This window comes from Pipistrellus hanaki (assembly GCF_964339955.1).
Source record: "Pipistrellus hanaki genome assembly, chromosome: 7".
In the NCBI taxonomy this organism is placed as follows: Eukaryota; Metazoa; Chordata; class Mammalia; order Chiroptera; family Vespertilionidae; genus Pipistrellus; species Pipistrellus hanaki.
In genome coordinates, this window is record NC_140509.1 from 84,764,939 (window position 1) to 84,787,736 (window position 22,798).

General features: G+C 55.7%; 1 protein-coding gene across 7 annotated transcripts in view; it reads left to right on the forward strand.

The window, feature by feature from the left end:
- Nucleotides 1-22,798, forward strand: part of ZDHHC14 (zDHHC palmitoyltransferase 14) — a 116,824-nt gene that overhangs the window by 87,424 nt on the left and 6,602 nt on the right. For 2 of the 7 annotated variants that reach the window (XM_084889713.1, XM_084889714.1), the window contains exons 3-8: nucleotides 1,764-1,922; nucleotides 10,732-10,869; nucleotides 15,618-15,775; nucleotides 20,533-20,625; nucleotides 21,585-21,694; nucleotides 22,408-22,510. In XM_084889713.1, coding sequence (XP_084745839.1) covers nucleotides 1,764-1,922; nucleotides 10,732-10,869; nucleotides 15,618-15,775; nucleotides 20,533-20,625; nucleotides 21,585-21,694; nucleotides 22,408-22,510 — 761 coding nt within the window. Of the gene's footprint in view, nucleotides 1-1,763; nucleotides 1,923-10,731; nucleotides 10,870-15,617; nucleotides 15,776-20,522; nucleotides 20,626-21,584; nucleotides 21,695-22,407; nucleotides 22,511-22,798 lie in introns of all 7 variants that reach the window. The other 5 variants (XM_084889715.1, XM_084889717.1, XM_084889719.1 and 2 more) reach the window with 4 other exon arrangements.

Below are 22,798 nucleotides of genomic sequence, written 5' to 3' on the forward strand. Positions count from 1 at the left end.
TGGGGGGGCACCGGTAGAGCTCTGACCTTCACTGTGATGTGTTCAAAGCCAGCTATTCCCCCTGTGCTCAGGGATCCTTTCCCTTCCAGTGTAGACGCTTTGAAAGCTCAGGGCCTGTCCAGATGTCTGCTGTATTTAGCCCCGTCCCTTAGGGCAGCCACGGGAGTGCAAGGCTGGTGGGGCACATGCCAAGAGGGCGTCCTGCTGGGCAAGGCCACCGAGAGCCCCTGGGATGGCGCCACAGCAGTTAATCGTGCTAGCAGAAGGGTTGTCCTCACGGAGGTAAGAAGGAAGTCTGCTCCTCACTGTTCCACTTCTGTCACCTGCGGCCTGTTCTGCCGCACAGCTAGCTGCCCCGTTCTCTCAGGCAGCCTGCTGAGCTGTGAGGGGCTCCACGGGGATAAGCCTGGTGTCTCCCTTCCCCTAGAGCAGGGCTCTCCGTCCTGCATATCGGAACCACCCGGCGTCTCTGATGGAACGGGTCTGGGGAAGGGTCTGTGTATTAGGGGAGTTGGAAAAGCTCCCTGTGATTCTGCCATGAACTCAGGACCAGAACCAGGCTGTCAGATAACATGGCACTTAGAAATTAGATGTATTCTGTTTTCCTCAACATTTAAAGAGTGATTCTAAAAAATAAGGTCAGACAATAAACAAAACATAGAAAATACTTTTCAAATATGCACTTAAAGATTACACATATACATATTTATTTATTCTCCACAGCCAGTACCTGGTGTTTCTGAGGAGGCCAGTGGGCAAAATGAAGAGATATTTGTGCTCCATTTGGAATGCACCAGAGAAAGTGTACCTGACATACTATCGTTAGGGGCAAAAATAGAATATTGGGGACTAGCTATGGCTATGAGAAATATTAGTCATGCTGTTCACTCTGATTGCCTTGTGCTGGTGAACTAAAGGACATTCTAACTAGCCTGGCTGGGAATTGTATGCGCGCCCCTCCTCCCCCTTGGAATGTGGTCCATTCTCATCCCATAACTGCCTGTTATTGTGGAAAGATGAACACCCTAGTTGCCCAAACAGTGGCGTCCCACCCCGCCTGCATTGCCTACTTCCCCAAGTAACCTTCGTCCACCCTAGCTGAGCAGCCGGCTTATGGGGGCTGCAGAGCACATTTTTGTGGGTGACCTGCTGCTCTCCCATCCTGCCAGCGTCTGATTCAACCCTGTCTCTGCCGAGATGGCTCCAGTACTGTCAGGTAGCCCGGATCCCTTGGCTGTCCAGTGTCACCATCACCCACAGTATTCATCAGGGCAACGCTAGCTGCTGTAACAGGTGACACCAAACCTTGGCTATTTAACACCGGGCAGCAATGGAACAACCAGCCCGGGAAGGGTTCTCCGGGTGGTCTTCCTGGGCATGGTCTGTCCTCAGGGCCCAGGTTTGGGGCTCCATGGTGTCAGGAGAGGAACCGAGAAGGGAGACGAGAGTGAGCAGAACTGTGGGCAGGTTCCTCCCTCTGAGCAGTGCCATGTGCTGGCGCCCCATTGGCCAGAGCTCAGTCACGTGGCCACTCCCGCCTGCCTGGCCTGGTAGCCACAGTCCCAAGCCTGGAAGGAGCTGGAAGCTGGGGGACAGCCAGCCCTCCTGCCCTCGGCGCATTGGTGTGACCAGGGTCAAGAGACTCCCGGAAAGGCACGGGTACCCCGAGGCCGGGAGGGTGGGCCCCAGGCCCCTGGGGTGCGAGGCTTGCCGAGGTGGTGCTCTGCTAAGGGTGTGTGCTCTTTCTCTCCTTCTCTCCACAGATATCGCCAACGGCAGCAGTTCCGGGGGGTACCGCTCGCCTCCCAGAACCAAGGAAGTCATCATCAACGGCCAGACCGTGAAACTTAAGTACTGTTTCACCTGCAAGATTTTCCGGCCGCCCCGTGCCTCCCATTGCAGCCTGTGTGATAACTGCGTAGGTGAGTAGCCGCGAGAGCCGCTCTGTTCCCAGCTCAGAGGCTGTGCCAGAGTGCCTGGGGCTGACCGAGCGGCCAGCGGCTGACCGAGCGGCTGGGGGCTGACCGAGCGGCCAGGGGCTGACCGAGCGGCCGGGGGCTGACCGAGGGGCCGGTGGCTGACCGAAGGGCTGATGGCCATTGCTGGAAGCGTTTGTGCGTCCCTGTAGCCTGTGAGACTGAGCACCCCGTCATTGTCATGTTGCCACGTCTGTGCCTCCTGCGCTGATCCCGGTCACCGAGCCAAGCGTTACCAAAGCCTGTGTTTTTCTCCTTTAACCCTGCCCCGCCCCCTGTGCCAGTGCAGTGCGAGGCCTTCTCCCCGGGCACCCCTGCCAGGGGGTTCCTTGTTCCCGGAGCTGCTCGATCAGCGGGCACTTGGCATAAGACCAGTTCCCCGGGAGCTCCCGCTGTGCCCAGCGAGCGGCCTCAGGAATGGGCTGTGCTGTGTTGGTGCCCCCCGTCCTCCTGGGGCAGCGGGTGAGGGAGCTGGCGGCATTGGAAGTGAAGGAGAGGAGCAGGGACAGAGGCCAGGAGACTCCCGAGCCTACAGTTGGGATTGTCACCTTTCCCGGAGACCCTGAGACCTCCTGTCTGCCTATGGCGTTCCAGGACGGACTAGCCCAGTGGTCTGCAAACTCATGAGTCCACTGAGCCAAATGGCAACAGTACAACGACTGACATTTCTTTGGAGAGCCACATTTTTTAAACTTAAACTTCTTCTAATGCCACTTCTTTAAAATAGACTCGCCCAGGCTGTGGTGTTTTGTGGAAGAGCCACACTCCAGGGGCTAAAGAGCCGCCTGTGGCTCGCGAGCCGCGGTTTACCGACCACGGGACTAGGGAACGGACAGAGGGGGCACAGTGGAGCCCTGCGGTCCTCGGTGGCAGGAGTCGCCCTGCTGTCAGGCGATGGCCGGCCCCGCTCAGGGTTCCTACAATTCACCTGGCTCCACTTCCTGTCCCTCAGACGGAGCGCTGCTGCCCACACGCACAGACACGTCCTCTCCTGGCCTGAGCCAACAACTCAATCCTCAACCAGCTCATCAGTGATTCTCTCTCATCACTGATGTTTCTGTTTCTCTCTCTCCCTTTCTCCCTGAAGTCAATAAAAATAAATATATTTAATAAACAAATAAGAGAAGGAAAAACCCGTTGCCCACAGCTGCCTCTAAGCGTCATGGGATGGTCCTGGGGCTGAGGCCTGGCAAACCCCCGCTCGGGGCCGCACCGTGGGGGCAGGTGACATCGGTAGCATCCGCTGGCTGTCACACCGCTGCTCCCAGCACTCCCGGAAAACCACACGGTGCTTCCCACCCATCGGCTCTGGCTTCCCGTTCACTGAGCTGTGTCCCGCCCCTGCGGACCCGTTAGCAGACCAGCGAGGTGCCCCCCTCCCCCGGGGAACAGCGTGGAGAGCAGGTGTCTCCTCTGCGAGGGGTAACGGCAGAGTCGGCCACTGTTTTGTTTTTGGTGGAAAGTTGTTATTTGAGGAACCGTACTCTTCGCAGCCAGGGAGAACCCACAGCGATGTGCTGAGAGCTGGGCTGCCCCTGGCTCCCTCCCTACGTGGCGAGGGGGCTTGGTGGTCCTTCAGGCTCCCCGGTGGCCGTAGCTTTGGCTGGGAGCGGAGAGAGGGGAATGCCGGTTCCTAGGCAGCCCGGGAGAGCGCTGTACTTCGCTAAGTCCGTGTGACATGGAAGCAGGGTGGCGCGGGGTCTGAGGACGGAGGAGAAGCTTTCCTGGAGAGTGAACTCTGGTGCAAGGACAGAACCTGTTGGCAGAGCCCAGTGACGGGGGCGTGGCTCTGAGACAGATGCAGGCCCGAGTCCTGGTGCTGGCGTTGAGTCACCTGGCATCCTGGCAGGTGATGCGACCACCCCCGTTGTCCCCACCCCTGCAGACGGGGCTTACCATGCTGCCTCCGAGGTGTTCTTAAGGGTCAGGGGAGACTGTGCCCAGCAAGCACCCAGGACAGCCCGGCACCCACACTGGGCTCAGGACTGCTTGTCATGAATGCTGCTGCAGCCTGGCGGGATTGGGTGATGTGTCGCACTGAAATGGATGGCCTCTCTCTCTCTCCGTCTTCATCACCTGTTTCCGTCTCATTTTCTCATTTTTTCTCTCTCTGTGTCGTCATCACGTTGCTCTGCGCACTGGAAACAGAGTGTTAGGGCTGTTGTCCAGCCAACTCTGCCCCCGCAGCCCCTGGGCTCCCTCAGGGATTAAAGCAGAGTCACCGGGGCCAGGGAAGCACTCATGCATCGTGAGGTCCTTGCTGACTGACTGTGCGCCTCCTGAAATCCCACAGGAGTTCCCACCCTGCCCTTCCGGCTAGTCTCTGAGCCTCGGTCCTCTGTCCTGTCTGTCTGTCTACCTGCTGGGGCTCTTGCTCTTCAACCCAGTAACTCCCACCGATGCTGTGGCACGTGGCATAGTGACCGGCACCAGGACTCTGGGCCCTAAGCCGCCTCCCAGCGCCCTGAGCGCGCCCCGCTGTGCATCCCTCCCCCAGCCTCCCCATGCTGCGAGCCCTCTCTACCAGGAGCTGTGCACTCAATGATCGCTTTGGAGACACAGAGAGCGGAAGTGGACACGCAGAAACCACCCCCACACATCCACCCACGGGTCACTCCAGCTGACCTGTGGGTTAGGAACATACTTTGGACTTCAGAACGTCTACCGCATTGCTTTATCCAAAATGCTGCTGGTTATTATGGCTAGCTTAGGCTTTGAGTTGAATGTTACTATTATTTTATCTTGTTACTATTATTTTAACTTAAAAAACTAGCTCTCCTGTTTGCTGGTACTATTATTGCTGGTTTTCTCATCATCTATAAAAAAGTGATGATATTGTCTGCTCATTTTGAGGGTTATATGTTCACAGTTTTCTCATCCTACTATGTTAATTAGAAGAGCTAGAAATGTTACATATTAGTAATGATAGTGGACATCCTAATTTGTTCCTAACTTTAATGTGAATAATTCATTATTTTACTTTTTTTTTTAAGTTAGCTTTGAAAAAGGCATGTTAAAGGAATATTCCTCATTAGTTTCCTATTGCTAAAGAGCCAATTACCGCGAATGTAGTGGCTTTAAACTACACCCTTCTGCTGCTCGGAAATGTCAGTGGTTAGGAACCCAGTTCAGGGTCTCTCCAGGCTAAAGTCACAAGGGGGTGGGGAGCAGGCCTCAGATTCTTCAAGCTGGTGCAGGTGGGATTCTCTTCCTCTCCCCCTTCCCGTCCCCCCACCCCCATCTTCAAGCCAGCTCCTCCTCCTCCGGCTTGCACTCTCTCCATCTTCGCTCTCCAGGGCACTGTGGTCACGGTGGGCCCGGGGACAGCCATGTCCTCTCCCGAGTTTAAGGCCAGTTCATCAGGAACCTGAATGGCACCCGCAGAGTCTCTGCCAGGTGAGCAGTGTCCCAGGACCAAGGTCCCGCAGCCCAGATTCTGCCGGCCACGCCTCCAGCCTGGGTGTTGGGAGTTTCAGAGTGAGAAACAGGTGCCACGCTGCAGTATCCATGAGCACAATCACACCCGTCGGGCCTCTGACCTATCGATAAATTAATAGGCTCGGGAACATTAAAAAATCGTCGCATTCCTGGAATACACGTTTCTCTGTCAGGATGGCGAATCCTTTCCAGATGAAGCTGGCTAGGCCATCACGCCGGCTCTAACGTGCGTTCATAAGTGAGAATCTTTTTTTTCCTTTTTTGAATCTTCTTTCTGTCCGGTTTGGGGGTTTGCTCTCTTGCTGAAATGAGCTGAAAGCCTGTCCAGCGTTAGTCTGTTTGGCCGAAGCAGCAGAGCCTGCGAATGCCTTTGGATTCACGCTGCCTGCCATGTTTCCTCCCTGTCCCATTCCCCGTCCTCTCCAGAAGGTTCCTGCGCGCCTCAGCCTGGCCCGTAACCGCTTCCCCACTCTGACTTGAAATGAGCACGGACAGTCCCGAGATCCGTCAGCTGAAGACAACGTGGAGGTTTTCCTTGTCACGGGTCCTCCCTGTGGTGTCCGGGGTTCATGAGACTCGCACAGGGACAGAGAAGTCAGGGAACGTCCCCATCACCGAGGCAGTGCGCACTTTACAAGACTGAGAGCCGGGCTTGCTCCTGGCCGTGCAGGGGCTGCCGTCCTCCTCGGGGGCTGTAGTCTCCACACGGCGAGCTCCGAGCCAGGTACCCCCTCTGAGCACGCAGAGGAGGACGTGGGCATGGATCTGGCACTGACTTCCTCCTGGTCTCCTCTGAGCAGCTCGGCTGCTTTCAGAAAGAGACGGGTTTCCGTTGCAGCTCCTGCTCAGTGGCTCAGGGTGGCCAGCTCCGGGGACAGCAGCACCAGGTCGCCTTTCTGACTCACCGGCGGAGGGCTGACACTCTTTCCTGGAAGCCTTCGCCTCCTCTTGTGTCAAACTAAAGCCGTTCCCGGTTGTCAGGGCGCTGCGTTCTCCGTCCCTTCCTGCCGGTTCTCATTTCCTGCCTCGCTCAGCAGCTCCCTCTCCCTCCCTGGCTACCCAGATCCTCTCTCGTTCCTGCACCGTCCCCCTCAAATCTCCACGCTGTGGCTGGAGCCGCGCTTCTGCTTCAGCCAGATAATCCCCTCCAACCTCTCCATCCATCCGGCAGGCTCCTTCTCAACCAAGATTACCTCCATGCACACGGTAAAACTGCAAGAGAGCCGAGAGATGCTTCGGAGACAATAACCAAAATACGATGAAATCCCACCAAGTCTTTAATGGCTCAGAACAATCTCCTTCATGACATGTTTGTTACGGTCTAAGTACATGTACTTAGGTAGGAATTCCGTAGATGGAACACCCGTGTCCAGGAGTCTGCATGTTAGCAAACCGCCAGGCCGTTCTTAGCAAGTGTGAGAGCCTGGAAGGGACTCTGCCCGTCCGGGCTCCGCCATCAAGCCCGGGCCCTCGGGATGCGCTGGGGATGGCTCCTGTCACAGAGCAGCAGCTTCTTGTTTATCCCGGAGAAGTGCTCGCCTCGCTGCTGCCCGCGATCGTCAGACCAGCTCTGCTTTAAAACCCTCTCCTTCCACACCCAGAGAAGCCACAGGCAGTTACGGCACACAAGTCTCCCTGCGTCTCTCTGTCATGGGTTTGCCCTGCTCTGTCCCCCGATGGAGGCTCCTGGCCGGGGCCCGGGGAGTGTGTGTGCTCAGCTCCGAGTCTCGCCCCCTTTCGCATCCCAGAGTCTGTCTTCCTCTCAGGTTCCTGCCTCCAGTCAGACCCAGAGCACCTGGGGAAGCGGAAGTACAGGCTGGGGCAAAAGTAGGCTTACAGTTGTGCTCAAACCAGTTTGTTCTTGAATTGCTATGTATTAATTATTGTATTAGTTTCCATACAAACAACTTACGGTAGGTTTCACTAAAAGTTTTAGAACAGCATGAATTATTTACTGTTTGAGAAGGTGGTCCTCTATAGAGACAGTAAAGCAACAAGCAGACTGTCAGATTACAGCGGGGAGGGGAGGGAGATCTGGGGGAGATAATAGATCAACCAAAGGACTTGTATACACGCATATAAGTACAACCAATGGACACAAAACTCTGGGGAGGGAAAGTATGTATGGGAGGGGGGGCAATGTTAAAATACGTACACAGATAATAATTTAATAAAAAAACGTTAAAAAAAAAAAAGAAGGTGGTCTCTAGCACTTAAGTCAGTTAAAGATTCCCCCCCCCCCCATATATTGTTATTGATTTCAGAGAGGGAAAATATGAAGGTATGAAGTGGAAAAGGATGTTTCTTTAAACCTAAGACACTTTAGCTCAGCCAGCATGGCTCAGTGGTTGAGCATTGACCTATGAGCCAGGAGGTCACGGTTCAATTCCTGGTCAGGGCACAGGCCCGGGTTGTGGGCTGGATCCCCAGTGGGGGGCCTGCAGGAGGCAGCAGATCAATGATTCTCTCTCATCAGTGATGTTTTTATCTTCCTCTCCCTCTCCTCTCCTCTCTTTATGGTCTATGGAATGACGCTCCAACCTACCGATCCACGTGGCCGGGGCCCAGCACCATTCTGGACTCCGTTCTTTCCCTCACCCTCACGTCCCATCCAGGAGCAAGTCCCATCAGCGACTCTCACTGTTATCTAACACTGTCTTCGTTTCGAACAGTTGTTTGAAACGTCTCAGATGTTGTGGTTGCACACAGCTCACGCTGCCAGCTGTTCCCCCTCCCCCCCCCAGATGTCCCTTCCAGCCAGGTCCCCAGGAGCTGCGCCTGCGTCAGCTCGTGCCCAGATGCTAGGCTCTTCTCCCCTGGAAACCCAGTAACACTAACATGAGCCTCCCCTTCTAACCGACCCCACAGCTCCTGGCCTCCCCCACGCCCTGGGCCGAGGCGGGGCGTTCAGAGCAGAGCCACCCCCACGCCCTCCCGCCGTCCCAGTTTACCCTTAGAGGGAGGGCGTTGTGTGCGCTGGGAGAGCAGCTGCTGTCCCTGCTGAGCTAGGTTTCCCTGTTAGAGTCCCTGCCTTGGGCTGAGGAGAGTTTGGAGTCTGAGAGTAAGTGTCCTCCCAGAAGAGGATAAGGTAAAGGCCAGGCTGTGTGTGGCTCTTTTCCTTCGCGGCAGGCCTCGTCCTTCATGCTGCCAGACACTGGCGCTGCTCACTGAGGGCACCGGGCGTTTGGTGACCAAGGTCCGGAGGCCCATGGAGCCAGGTCCCCTCCAGCCTCGCTGCACATCCGCTCTGACACCGGGCAATGCGCGTGCTCGCCCGGCGTCCTGCTGGTGGTGAGAAGGTCTGTTCATTTACGTGACAGGTTTTATCAGCGGCTCCGAGTAGGGTTGGCAGAGGAAAACAAGTAAATAACTAAGACAATGTTAGATAACGGTGAGAGTCTCTGATGGGACTTGCTCGTGGATGGGATGTGAGGGTGAGGGAAAGAACGGAGTCTAGAATGTGCTGGGCCCCGGCCACGTAGCTCAGTTGGTCCGAGCATCATTCCACAGACCATAAAGGTAGCGGGTTCGATCCCTGGCCGGGGTGTGTATGGGAGGCAACCGATCAACCTCTTTCTCTCTCTCTCTCTCACTCTTTCTCTCTAAAAATCAATAAAGTCCTGGCCTATTTGGCTCAGTGGATAGAGTGTCGGCCTGTGGACTGAAGGGTCCCAGGTTCGATTCCGGTCAAGGGCATGTACCTTGCTTGCAGGCACATCCCCAGTTGGGAGTGTGCAGGAGGCAGCTGGTTGATGTTTCTCTCTCATCAATGTTTCTAACGCTCTATCCCTCTCCCTTCCTCTCTGAAAAAAAATTAAAAATGTATTTAAAAATTATTTTAAAAATCAATAAAAACATATTCTCAGGCGAGGATTAAGGAAAAAAAAGAAAGGTGGGACTCTGGGTTGACAGAGGAGGCAGGCAGTGGGAAGAGGACTGTGTGGGAGGGATAAGGGAAGTTCTCCTGGCCGAGGCTGAGATGGTGGTGGCTCAGTGGAGGCTGTTGCTGACACGGCATGCGGCCACTTTGGCGCCATCCGGTGGAGTTGGTGTTGGAACTTGGGGTAAAGAGTTTGCCGGTGAGAGCAAGTGTCCGAGGAGAGAGGCAGAGGCAGCCTGGCACTGCGTGGGCCCATGCTGTTAGCTATGCCCCTGCCCCCACGCCTGCTGTCCTCTGCAGCTGTGAGCCGGGGAAGGGCTCGGCCTCCACACACTGGGGATGGGAGGCCGGCCTCAGCTGGAATGGAGGCTCGTCCCGGGCCTCTGGCCCAGCCTCCACGCCGCACCCACTTCCTGCGCTCCTGTGCAGAGAGGGAGCGGTCTCCCAGGATGACAGCCCCTGTCTCGGGGAAATCTGGCCGATTCGCGTGTTTTCTCTGTGCATTCTGCGTGTTCTCCTGTGTATGTCACAGATGTGGGGGACGAGTCAGGGGTTCCCTTTGCCGCTGTCACTCACGTGGGCACGCCCGTCAGAATTGCTTTCCTTGGAGGGTCAGCATCTTAGAGCCACTGGCTTGTCACCAGGACCGTGCGCTCTGAGACTTCTCTCCAGATCCTCCGCGAGGCCTGGCTGCTGCTTGTGAATCAGTGGTTGAGCATCAGCCTATGAACCAGGAGGTCACCGGTTCAATTCCCAGGCAGGGCAGCTGCCGGCATTGCAGGCCCAATCCTCAGTAGACGGTGTGCAGGAGAAAGCCAATCCATGGTTCTCTCTCATCACTGAAGTTTCTATCCCCCACTCCCTTCCTCTCTGGAATCAATAAAAATATTTATTTTTAAAATAATAATAATAATAATAATATCAGTTCTTCTCCAACTACTGACATAGCAGAGACATTGCTTGGGGAACAGTCGTCCTTGGGATGGGAGACCAGGGATGGTCCCTCTGTCTGTCCTGTCCCCGCCCCTGGGACTGTCTGTATGGTCGCCGTGAGAGCCTGTACCCCTGACGGCGGGGCCCCACGCCATCTGCCCGCTCTCAAGTCAGAGGTGCTGATTCCGTCTTAAGGAAAGACTGTTCTGTGCACCGGAGTCCGTACATTTCACTTGTTTTACCGCAGGGTGAACTCCTGCTTTTCTGATTTAATGGGCATAAATGTATCCTCTTGGTTTCCTTTGAACAGACAAGTCCTGTTGAAAGAATAATCATGTTCTTGAAATGCCTTCCTGTTAAGCCTTGCTCTGAGTGGTGCGTGTGTAAATACGTAGTTATATTATTTTCGTTATGCTATCAGCATTGGGGGGAGGGGCTTCTTCCTGTAAAAAGACACTTTATTAATTGATTCCCCTTTTTTTTCTTTTCTGCCTCTCTTTTCAGAACGGTTTGATCACCACTGTCCCTGGGTAGGCAACTGTGTGGGGAAAAGAAACTACAGATTTTTTTATATGTTTATTTTATCTCTGTCTTTTCTGACAGTCTTTATATTTGCATTCGTTATCACCCACGTCATTCTTCGTAAGTATGCTGGTGGGACCAGGTTACGTATGTAGCCATTTGCCTGACTGGTTTTCTGATTTAAGTTTGATTTACTATTTTGATCATTCCGGGCTTTCTCTTCCTTCTTCCTTCTCTCCCCCTTCTCCCTGTCCCCTCCTCACTTCCGGCTGCCCCCCTCCCCTGCTTCTACCTTCCTCCCTCCCACCCCAGCCCACTCCTTCCCACTTCCCACTCATCTTTCCAAGGTCACCCCTGGGACAGGCTCCCCACTTTTTCCTGATACTTGTCCCTATTCCCACCTCAGAGACTGCACTTTCCCGCCTGCTAAGGGGTCCCCGGGAAGAATCACCCCCACATTTTCTCAGAGGACACTGTGCCGCACTAATCCCCGAGCTTTTTAACTTTTTGATGTGATATCTACTTAGGCAGAGCAGTCACCTCCCTAGAAAAGGTGTGGGGTAAAGCCTGGTTTTCTTGCACACACAGCTACATGTTAAAGGTACACGTTAGGGAAGATGTTCAGTTATCTGCCAGAACCTTAGGAAGCTCCGGCTGGCGTTTAAAGGAAGCAGCCTGGTTAAAAATGCAATTTGGATGTAAAGAACTTTGAGATATATATCCGCCTAAGCAAACGGCACTTTTCATTCCCATTCTGCAGGCCGTAACTCTGCGTTCCTTTTGTCTCTTGGCCTTTTACTCTCCTGCAGCAGGCAGTGCTGAGAAGGAAGTTAATTGGCTTTGGACTATAAATTTAAGCCTTTAAGCTCCCATTACAGTGCCGTTAGCAACATTAAAGGCCAGCGTGGCCTCTTGTCCACATTCCTGAAGTACAGCCACGTTAGCAAGTACAGAGAATGTTCCAGAAAGTATCTGAGTACATGCCTCACTTTCCTCCCAGGCAGCAGCTCTCCAACCACAAAGGGGGTGCCCGGAGGCTGCAGTCGGAAATGTTTCTCCTCTTCTCCAGGGGCCTGTGTGGGCCTGCGGGGGGCCCGGGGGAGTGGATGGAAAGGAAAGTTTCACATTAGTTCTTTTTCTTTTTATTCCTAAGTATATTTTTATTGATTACAGAGAGGGAGAAAGAGATGGAAACATCAATGATGGGAGAGAATCATGGATCGGCTCCCTCTTGCCCACCCTACACTGGGGATTGAGCCCAAAACCTGGAATTGAAGATGACCTGGTTCATAGGTCAACGCTCACCCTCTGAGCCATACCAGTTGGACTCACATTAGTCCTTTTTAGATATTGGTCAATTGTGGACCTTAAATGGAGTACCCAGAATTTTAACAGCATTTTCAATCCTAGTTCCCATTTTTTCTTACTGAAATCCTTCCCCCGAAGGTGACACAGGTTTGGAGCCTATGCCTGAGCGCCAGCACTTGGCGGGCTGCGAGAACAGGGTGACATTGAGTCAGACCTCCGCCACGCGCCTGGGGGCCAGGGACACCAGGGAGGCCCTGCAGTTTTCAGTCGGATAATGGCAGAAGCAGCCGGGATCCTATCTGTGTTAACAGCCCAAAGACTCCGATTGCATACACACCTGTGGAGAAGTAGTAATGTACTGCTCCAGCACATTTTCTGTGACACTACAAAACAGTGTTTAAACTTTACATATTTTGTTAATCCTCCTCTGAGAATATTTTTTCTATTGATTTTTAGATAGAGTGGAAGGGAGGGGGAGAGGCAGAGAGAGAGAGAGAAATCTATGTGAGAGAGACACATAGATTGGTTGCCCCCTAAGGGCCCTGGATAGAGCCTGCAACCAAGTTACGTGCCCTTGACCAGAATCAAACCCAGGACCCTTCAGCCCATGGGCCAATGCTCCAACCACTAAGCCAAACCAGCAAGGCTTAACATTACATTTTTCTATCATCTTTAGTAGCTTCAAAATGCTTTTCTATATATGATCACATTGTATGAATGGCCTTGCCCTTACTAGATGTACCGGTTAATAATGAGGATTTTTTTAATAGATGGGGTTACACATATGTTGATATGTATGCAATTTGATATGTATGCTATTTTGTTGTATTGACAGCAAGCTTTAAAACTTCATATGTCAAATTTTCTGAAGGTGTTACCATCCTAGATATTTTTACACTTAAAAATGTCAAATTTCATGCCAAAAAAAAGGGCATTTGCAGGAAGTTTTAATTCATTATTTTAAAGAAAAAAAATATCGTATACTTAAGGAAGCTTATGGTGAACATGCCCTATCTCAAGATACTTGTGAATCCTGTTTTAAACACTTTAAAAGTGATGATTTTGATGTGAAAGACAAAGAACGTCCAGGTCAACAGAAAAAGTTTGAAGACCAAAAATTACAAGCATTACTGGATGAAGATGCATGTCAAACTCAAAAACAGCTTGCAGAAAGATTCAACATTGCTCAGCAAACAATTTCCGATTGTTTACAAGCAATGGGAAAGATTTTAAAGGAAGGAAAATGGGTGCCACATCGACTGAATGAAAGACAAATGGAAAACTGAACAGTTATCAGTAAAATGTTGTTTCAAAGTCATGAAAGAAAGTATTTTTTGCATTGAATTGTAGCTGGCAATGAAAAGTGGATTTATTTTGAAAATCCCAAATGCACAAAATCATGGGTTGATCCAGGTCAACCATCAACACTGACTGCAAGGCCAAATCGTTTTGGAAAGAAGACAATGCTCAGGGTTTGGTGGGATCAGGAAGGTGTGGTGTATTATGAGCTTCTAAAACCAGGTGAAACCGTTATTACTGATCTCTATTGACAACAAATAATCAATTTGAACCATGCTTTGATCATGAAATGACCAGAATGTGCCAGAAGATATGGCAAAGTAATTTTGCTTCATGATAACGCACCATTAAACACTTCAAAACCCTTTAAAGACACGTTAAAAGATCTTGCCTGGGAAGTATTAACCCACCCACTGTATTCATTAGAACATACGAAGAAGTGGAAAATTGGGTCTCTGAATGGCTTGCCTCAAAACAAAAAAAGTTCTATTGGGATGGTATCCATAAATTTCCTGAAAGATGGGGAAATGTGTAGCTAGTGATGGACATTGCTTTGAATAAAGCACTTTTGATGTTTCTCTTGAACATCATGTTTTCTTTGATTACAAAATCTGCTATTATTAACTGGTACCCCTAGTACATTCTGGATAATAAGGGCCTGCTTTTATTTGCTCAGCCACATATACAAATTCTGGGAACACACACACACACACACATACACATACACGGGAAGTGCGGGTTGTGATGTACATCTCATTGTCCCTCCTCTACACTTCACTCACCCGAGCTCAGAAGACAGGTTTGCTGTGGCATTATGCTTGTGCCTTCTTAATCCAGTCTCCACACAAAATGGATCTGCCCGAAAGTTACCCGAATGTATTGTGCAAACGCAAATAATGGTTTTTCTCTCCTCTTGTTCTGCACCCCAACACCCCCGCTTGATCTTAGTCCCCATGACCGCCTACAATTGCACCTGGGGATCTGTCACCTGATCTCTCCCTGCCAGGTCATGGAGGATGGGGCTGGGAAGGGACAGAGGGGTGAGGGTCTGTTATTGCAGATCCCTGGCAAGGCGAGGTCTGGAATTCTTACAGAAGAAGGAGAGTTGGGAGAGCGATACAAGGCGGGTCCAGGAGGGACAGAGAAATCATTGCTTCGGGTCTCATCTTGCCTCAGGGTTGTGTTTGCTCAAAGACCCGCCACTTCCCCCTGCTGGTTCCTCTGGCCCCAGCAGGGATGGAAGGGGGAGCCCTAAGCTTTTCTTGTTAGCTCTCCCACGGGCTGGCATCCTAGTTCATGGGGCACATCCTCATGCCTCTGCTGTGACCAGTGGGCGCAGAGAGGAGGGGAGGACACAGAGAGGAGGGGACGCACAGAGGGAATGGGAACTCGAGGAAGAATGTGGAGCCGTCCACTCACAGCCTTCCCATCGCTGGACAGGTTTCCACGCACACCGTGGGGCCTGGGGCCCAGCCGGTAATTCGCACGCTGCAGCCATGCCATCCCCGTGTGCCGCAGGATTGCGCTGGCACCATCCTGTTCCCAGCAGCCCTCCCTGGTCATCTCATCGCTGCCCGGGGCTGCACCATGTCCCCAAACACAGGGCTCTGCGTGGCAATCAGGGACCCGCGTCACCCCCACAATGGGACACCCACAGTTCCTCCGTGGGCTTTGAGTCACAGAAACCACGATGTCAGTCCATAAACTAAAGATCGCCTCTCAGATGCATCTTCACTCAAGCCCCTCAAGAAGTGTTTTCTGGCATAAAACACCTTAAACCCACAAGGAGTCGCAGTAGACTTCGGCGTGATGCGTGTGTGTCCTCTGGGCGCAGAGAAAGACGGAATTTACAGGTAGCCTCGTGTCTGGGACCTCCAGGGCCAGAAGCTAACACACCCTGGGAAAACAGTCTTTCATGAAAGGAGGGAAAACGGCCTGCAGTATTCTGATTTCCTACTAAAATGAGGGAGACAGAGAAGCCATCAGAACTATGGTTTATGCTTTGACTGAAAGACCGCCCTGCAGCTGTTGCCTCTCGGGAACCTGCCGTGTCCCTGTTGATAATTCCGTGGCGTCGCCATCCCGGCCCGGGCCCCGCGGCCGCAGCACACACACAGTTATTTCATTGATCCGGAGACCGGTGGTTCCGGAGACACGGTGATTGCCGCGCCGATGAGGGAGCTCTGTGTGAAGGCTGTTCTGGGGGGAACGTCTGAATGCTGGCTGTCGGTCTAATACTGAGTATTGGTTTGTCCCCACAGGTTCACAGCAGACGGGATTCCTCAATGCGATCAAGGACAGCCCCGCCAGATATCCTTTGTGGGTGTTGTGTGTGTGCAAGGCTGAGGCGCCGCGTGCCGGACCGCCCTCCTCGGCCACCTGCCTCCGCCCTGTGCCCTGGCTTGTCTTCTCAGCAACCGTATTCCTTTTTGTCCCGTGAAGCATCCCCTGGCGTGAGGAATGGCGTCCGAATGCCCCAACAGAGGGCGCGTTTGGCCAGTCTCGCCGTACGCCTTCTTGCCCACCCCGGGAGCCCGCATCGATGTGTTACGTTGGGTTGGTCTGGGGAGAAGCAGGGCTGCAAGCTACAGACTGGCTGCGTTCTGATCAGCAGGTGGTCCCTGCAGAACCTTTGTGGCGTCCCTGCGTGGGCCCCGTTCTGGCTGGCAGCCCCAGAGGGGACCCCGTGAGCTTCTGTCGGGGGTCAGTTTGGCCCTCCTCTGGGGTCAGTACAGATGACCCGTATGAACTTTCAGAAACAGAACACCTTTCCCAGCCCCGGAGGGACCAAAGGTGGTCCCTCCCACGTGGTGTGGGTGAGTCCCCTCCTCGGCATATAAGGGCATGTGCCCTAGTATTTTGAACTTCTGGAAAGGCGGATGCTCGCCCATTCGGTTCTTGCGTGGGCTCCCACTCCCTTCGCTGTCCACTGAGGTTTCTACTCGTTGGTGTGGCCCGCCAGCCGGCCCCACTGACCGCCCCTGTGGCCCAGGCTCTCTCTCGTCTTCAGGTGACCAGGTGGCCTGGACCTGAACTCCCTGTTATTCCCAGGAGTCCTCACCTCGTGGTAGGACTCTTAAGAACTTGACTGAGAGGTACAGTTACCTGCCTACATCTAAGTCCGGGGCGAGGGGTGGGGGCTGCACTGACGTCAGTGACAGGGACCCTCGCCCTGGGGAGGCTGAGGGAGCTCGCTGCTCCGTCCCTGGGCCTCCGGGCTGCCCGCTGCTCCCCGTGGCTGTCCTGGGCACCCGCACACACGCCCTCCCACTGAGGGCACAGCCGTGTGACTGGGCTTGTTGCTGGCAGGGGGCCAGGGGGTGCCATCCACTGCAGACCTCCCCACCGAGGGAGGATCTCACCACCTCACAATCCTGGGATGAGTCCTAAGGAAAGACCGGGAGCAAGTCCTGGATGGGCAACAGCTTGGCTTCCTGCCCCGTCACAGCTCATGAGGAGGTTCAGGCCATTTCTTTAAACCCTTTGGCGTCTCAGCTCTTTGCTTTACGCCTCTGCATTTGTGGCTATTTGTTACAGTAGTCAGCCACCACTCCGTACCAGGCAGTGCTATGGCAACAGAATCCGCTACTTGGGCTGTGCGTGAGCACGCTCAGCACCAGAGCACTGCCACGTGCGTGGGAGGCGTGCGCTCTGCCAGGCCTCCCGCCGAGCACACGGCTGCTGCTCGCACGGGCTGGCTGTGCTCAGTCTGTAGAGTCAAGTGCACTGTGTTCCCCACGAGGGAAGAGGCAGGTGCTGCCGATGGAAGGGAGGAAGGGGGGGCGATGTATCGGGGTGGCACGCCGACTTTGCTGCAGAACCTGTTCATGTGCAAGGGGGGTGGGGCGGGGAGAGAAATGCTCTTATTTGGTCCAGAGCAACATGTCAGCTTATTTTCTCTCGGAAGATCACTCCCAGGCGGAGGCAAAGAGTTTTCCCAGGGCCAGGTGTGCGAACACACACAACCCTCAGCCACTGCCTTTCCAGGGTCGCCACATGGCGCTGCTGACCCTCCTCTCGGCCCAATGCCGTGCCCTGGAGGCTGTGTCCTAAGCCTGGCCCACGTTCAGGAGCCTGGTGGCCGTGACCGGCCCCGAGCGCATGACAGGCCCCTCGCAGCACGTGCCGGCTGTGTGAGCTTCCCGGGGCTGCTGTGACAAAGAGCCACAGCTGATAGGGGTATTATCTCACAGCCCTACAGGTCAGAGCCCAGTGGCCCGGCTGGCTTCTGCTCGTTCGTGTTGACGCCTCACGAATGCGTATCCCAGAAGAGTCTGCTGTGGGTTCCACCGGCTCGTGATGCGCTTAGAACACGAAGTTCTGCTCCTCAGTGAGGCCGTCTGAGTGACCGGCAGGGCGGGGCCCTCCGGGCAGCTGGTCAGGGAGTCTTTGTTGGTGGCCTCAGGGCGGCTCTCTCTCTCCCAGAAGTCCGGGGAGACCACGTTCCAGCTCCGTTTCGCCGTGAACTGCTCTGTGAGCCCTGACAAGTGGCTGGAGGACTCTGCGCCTCAGCTTCCCGGTCTGTGAGATGAAAGGGTCAGAATAAGCCAGGACCTCTTCACGGGGGGTCCGTGTGTGTCCGTGGAGCTGTGTCAGGGGCGTTGTTAAGCCGCCTGAAGTTATAAGAAAAACGTGTTTGTCATTTGTGTGCAATTTTTCTGAGTTGGCACGTTTCCTCTCTTTTTAAATCAGTTAATGTATAAAAACATTTCAGAGAAATTTATGTTCTTATTCTGGCACAGACAGCATCTGGCTGTGGGTCAGGGAGGGGGGGTGTTGTCGGTGTGGGGGCGCAGTCTGAGGGCGGGTGTGCAGGGCACGGCTCCCGCAGAGGCCCAGGGTCAGGACCCTGACAGGGACTCCCCAACAGAGGGCGACGGTGAGCCGGAGCCACTGCCCCAGCAAGAACTGGGAGAGGAGCCACACCCAGGGCTCAGATCCCAGCTCTGCTGTCTCTTAAGCAAGTTACTTCAGTGCCTCCTGCCTCAGTTTCCCTCTGCGTCAAGTGGGAACGGTGATTCTCCCTGGGGTGACCCGAGGGTCAGGTGCGTCCCCGGGAAGCCAACGGTGGTGGTTTCCCTCCAGAGCGGCTGGGGCCGGAGCAGCGGCCATGGGCGAAGCTGGAGGGGGCCGCAGTCTGCACCCGCCTTCTCTGCATTCGTGTCATCTTGACACGGCAGTGAGCTGCTGGGAGACTGCCTTCTGCTGTTTATAGCCGTCTCTAAGGCGCGAGGTGCTAACGTGGAAAGCTGCGTTCGTTGTTGTTGCGCTGAACCTTTCAAACCCCACCTCCCGGGGACCAGCGCCTGCCTGTGGGGGTGCAGGCGGCTCCGCAGAGGACAGGAGCTGGGCGCAGCCTCCCGCCGCCGGCCCTCTCCTCCGCCGGCACCGTGTCCGCGTTCGCACACGGGAATGCTGGGCGTGTTGGACGCCGCCCGCCTCCCGCCGCCCTGCAAGTAAACTTCCGCCGCGGGGAGCACTCTGAGGTCGGCTCGTCACATGTCACTCCGCGGAAAGCCTTTGCTTCCGCTTTTCATCCTCTCTTTTCCGCCTTGACCGTTTCTTGGCTGCTGTCACGTGCCCCCTGCTCTTCTGCAAAGTCATGGCCAGTGTCCCCCCGCCCCGGGCACCCCGTCTTCCTGGCTGGCCGCCCCTGGACCCTCGCTGTCCGGCCTCCCCTCCACCTCTGGTTCACACGGGGGCCTGGCTCCCAGCGGCTGCCTCCTCCGCCTGCCCCTCTGGGTGGCCGGTGATGTTAGGAGGGGCAGCTGCGAGAGTGGCCTGTCGGGAGGCAGGTGAGAAGGAGACCGTCTTTGTCCCTGTGTCGCAGTGGCACGCCAGGCCTCCCACCGTCACCATCTGCCCACGGGGCAGCCCTGGGGGAAAGGAAGGGGCTGCCGGGTTTGCCCAGGGAAAAGCGGGTAAACATGGATGGGGAGGGGTCCACTTCTCTGACCCTCCTCCCCAGGCGTGTTTTCCCCCGTCCCTCCATGTTTATCTGCTTTTCCCAAACACCACCTTGTTTTCCTCTCCTCCTTCCTCTGTGAGGACAGCGCGTGCTGGCAGGCTAGACTCTGGAGGGCCCGGCTGTGACGTGGCCCATCATGGCCCTGCCCTGGGGAACGTGTGCATTCCTCCGGTCTAAAGGAGCATCACCGCCAGTCCTGAAAAGAGTCAGGGGTTATGTCACAGTGTGGCCCGTGGCTCCCACCCGTGGGGGTGCCAGGAACCTGCGTGTTTCTTCCTCTGGCCTGTCCCCATTCCTGGCTGCGTGGTGCAGACCGAAACTCCCAGGCCTGGGAGAACATTCTGTTTGTTTTTCCCCGAGAAACATCCATATCCTGTAAATAGAGTTTTATAAACATTTGTGGGACCGAAAGTCCTCTAGTCTTTTCAGTTGCCCCTGCGGGTGATGTTCTGGTGAGGAATGCAGCCGCCTGCCTCGGCTGTACCATCTGCGGGTCTGTCCGTCCCCGCCACCGGTGAGCCTCCAGGTTCACCGCCTTCGGTGGCAGGGCTGGCTCGGGCGGGGAAACATCCCGAAATACAATGACCCTCACCCCGAGCCAGTCTGCGAAATGCCCCCGCTGGGTGAGAGCCCAGGGGCAGAGGGAGCAGGCAGCACCCGGGTGTGGAAGGGCTGCCCAGGGAGAGAGCCTCGAAACAGCCCAGCCTGGTACAGCCACCCAGGTCAACCCCGCACCCGGTCAGCCCCGCACCGAGGCCCCACAGCCTCGCCCGCGGGCTGGGAGAAACCTGCTGGCACCACAGCCCTCAGCACCCAGTGGCCAAGCGGAGAGTCGGTGCGTGAAGCGGTGCTCGGTCACTCCCACCGGAGGCGGGGCCCTGCCGGCCCCAGCGCTGGCTTCCGGGGTAGCTGTCGGTGGCCCCTCGGTGTGAGTCGCAGGAAAAGGCGAGGCGGCCAGGAGTGGGGACAGTCCGAGGCCCGTGACGAAGCCGGCAGGGAGCCCCTCCATTGTTACCGAGCAGGTGGCGGGAGAGCGGGGGGAGGGCCTGTCCCAGGTGCCCCCCGGTGCCAGCTCACCACGGGAGGCTGGATAGACGCACGAGGCCCACGTGAGTGTGGTGTCCCGCGCACGGCTCCAGCCACCGCGGCCCGGGCTCGGCGAGCGCTCCATCCCCGGTTCCCTCCTTGACTCGGGCACCGTGCTGGAGGCCGTGGTGTGCTTCTTCTCCGTCTGGTCCATCGTCGGGCTGCTGGGCTTCCACACGTACCTCATCAGCTCCAACCAGACCACCAACGAGGACGTGAGTTTCCTCGCGCGGGGCGGGCGTGCTCTGTGTCAGGAGCCGGGAGGGGGCGAGGGAGGGAAAGAGAAGGTAGGAACCTGGGTCTCCGTCCACCCCACTGCACACGGGGCCCCACGTTGTCCTGCGTTCTGGCCACGTCAGTCCCTTGGGGGCTAAGATCTGCCAGGGGACCCAGCTCCGGGCCCTGCGGCGGACGCCCTGTCCCGTTCCTCCTCAGCGGGTGTGGGAGCTCCCCGCCACCGAGCCCCGAGGAGAGGGGACAGGTGCATCCCAGGTGCACGTGGAGTCTGCCCCCTGGTTAACGTCCCCAGGTCAGCGTTGGGGACCGGCCAGGCTCACAGATTCACCTTTGCGCAGGGTCCCTGCCTGTACGTCATGCAGGTGGCGAGGGGGCATCAAACCCAGAAATGTTTGATGCTGGGGAATGTTTCTTCATCCTCCTCTCGGCTCTGAGCATCAGTCCGTCTCCCCATTGCTCCGCTTGCCTAGAGGCTCGAGAAAACCAGCATCGATGAGATGCAAGAATGTGAACAGTCACTCACATTTGGTAGCAGAGACTGTTAGAATCTGCACAGTTACTTCGGCAGCACCCGAGGCCGAGTTCAGGGGGCTCCAAACTGGTGGTCAGGGGCCACGCTGCCCTCTGCCGCCGTCACGTAGGGCCTGTTTCCGCGCCGGGTGGGAGCCTGAAAGAGCCTCGGGGCTCATGCGAGCCGGCCTCTGGTGCCATGGAGTAGAAATCAGAGCTCGTCCCCAAGGAAGGCTTTCTCCCTGACCTGGCTGCTGCGTGGGGGTGTTTCGATTTGGGGGTCAGTGCCAGGGTTCCCCGAGAGCAGCATCCGCTCTCCTGCGGAAGGCGTGCGGGAAGAGGAGTGCGTTCCCACGCACTTCCCGTGGTCCAGTTCCCTCAAACTGGCACTGGAGTGAAGGAAGCTGTTACTGTCTTCTTCTTTCAGATTAAAGGGTCCTGGTCAAATAAAAGAGGAAAAGAAAATTACAACCCCTACAGCTACGGAAACATCTTCACCAATTGCTGTGTGGCCCTGTGTGGGCCTGTCTCGCCAAGGTGAGGTTCAGAGAGCAGGGTGCTCCTTACCAGACTCCGGAAGACACACATCCTAGCACACGCCCTAGCACACGCCCTAGCACACGCCTTAGCTGAGGGAGCTCTGGCCCCACGGGGAGAGGCGTGGCTGCTGCGGGTGGATCAGGCCACACCGTCCATTGGAACCACGGGCACAGCCTCAGGAAGCAGAGACCACAGACACCTGGCTGTTGTTGTGTTGCACTTGACACCATGGTTCTTCCAGTGAATCTGTGTCAGGTTTGGGGGAAATCCCTAAGGGTCAAATAGGGAAACTGAGGCATGTGGCCTCATGAATTGTTGTGCTTCAGTGGGGAGCAGGGACCCAGGACACCCTGCAGGAAGCAGTTAGGAAACCTGTGGAGATGAGTTAGGAGCTGAGTGTGTAGAATGTCAATGCCAGGATAGCTGGGAGGCGGTTGTGTGCGGCCTGACCCCGTGGTGACTGTGGTGATAATACAACAATGATGTTCACAGCGGTGGAGCCGTGTGCCCAGGATGGTGACAGTGTGCTCATGAGAGGGGGTTGTTTTCCTGTTTCCCAGCGACAGCTGCAGCCCCACATTCAGCTCCTGCACAGAAAGAGGGGACCCCCCCCCCCACCCCGCCCGCCAAGCAGAAATAAACAGAGGTGCTGGCGTCTTCGGCTTTCTCCTCACTCTCCTCCTCCTGTTCTGCTTTGTTCTCTCTTGCAGCCTCATCGACAGAAGAGGGTATGTCCAGCCCGACACGCCTCAGCCAGCTGCGCCCTCCAACGGGCTGGCCACGTACGGGGCCACCGCCTCGCAGAGCGACATGGTAGGGGCTGCCTGCAGGGCGCCACTCCGGGGAAGGCTTCTCTTCCGCCTCTGTGCTCACTAACCCGTTACACCAGGTGCCCCTCGACCAGGCGCCCCTTCAAAGCTCCCCGGACACCAGGGCCTGGGAGGCGTGGGCGAGGGGAAGGGGGTGTGGCCGCCGAGGGACAGGTGTGTTAGGGGTTGTGAAGGGGAAGGACACACAAAATCTTCCAGAAACAGCTGTGGCACCTGGTGAAGGAAAGGCCCCTGCACAGGCCACGGTGTCACTGGGGACGGGACCAGCTGC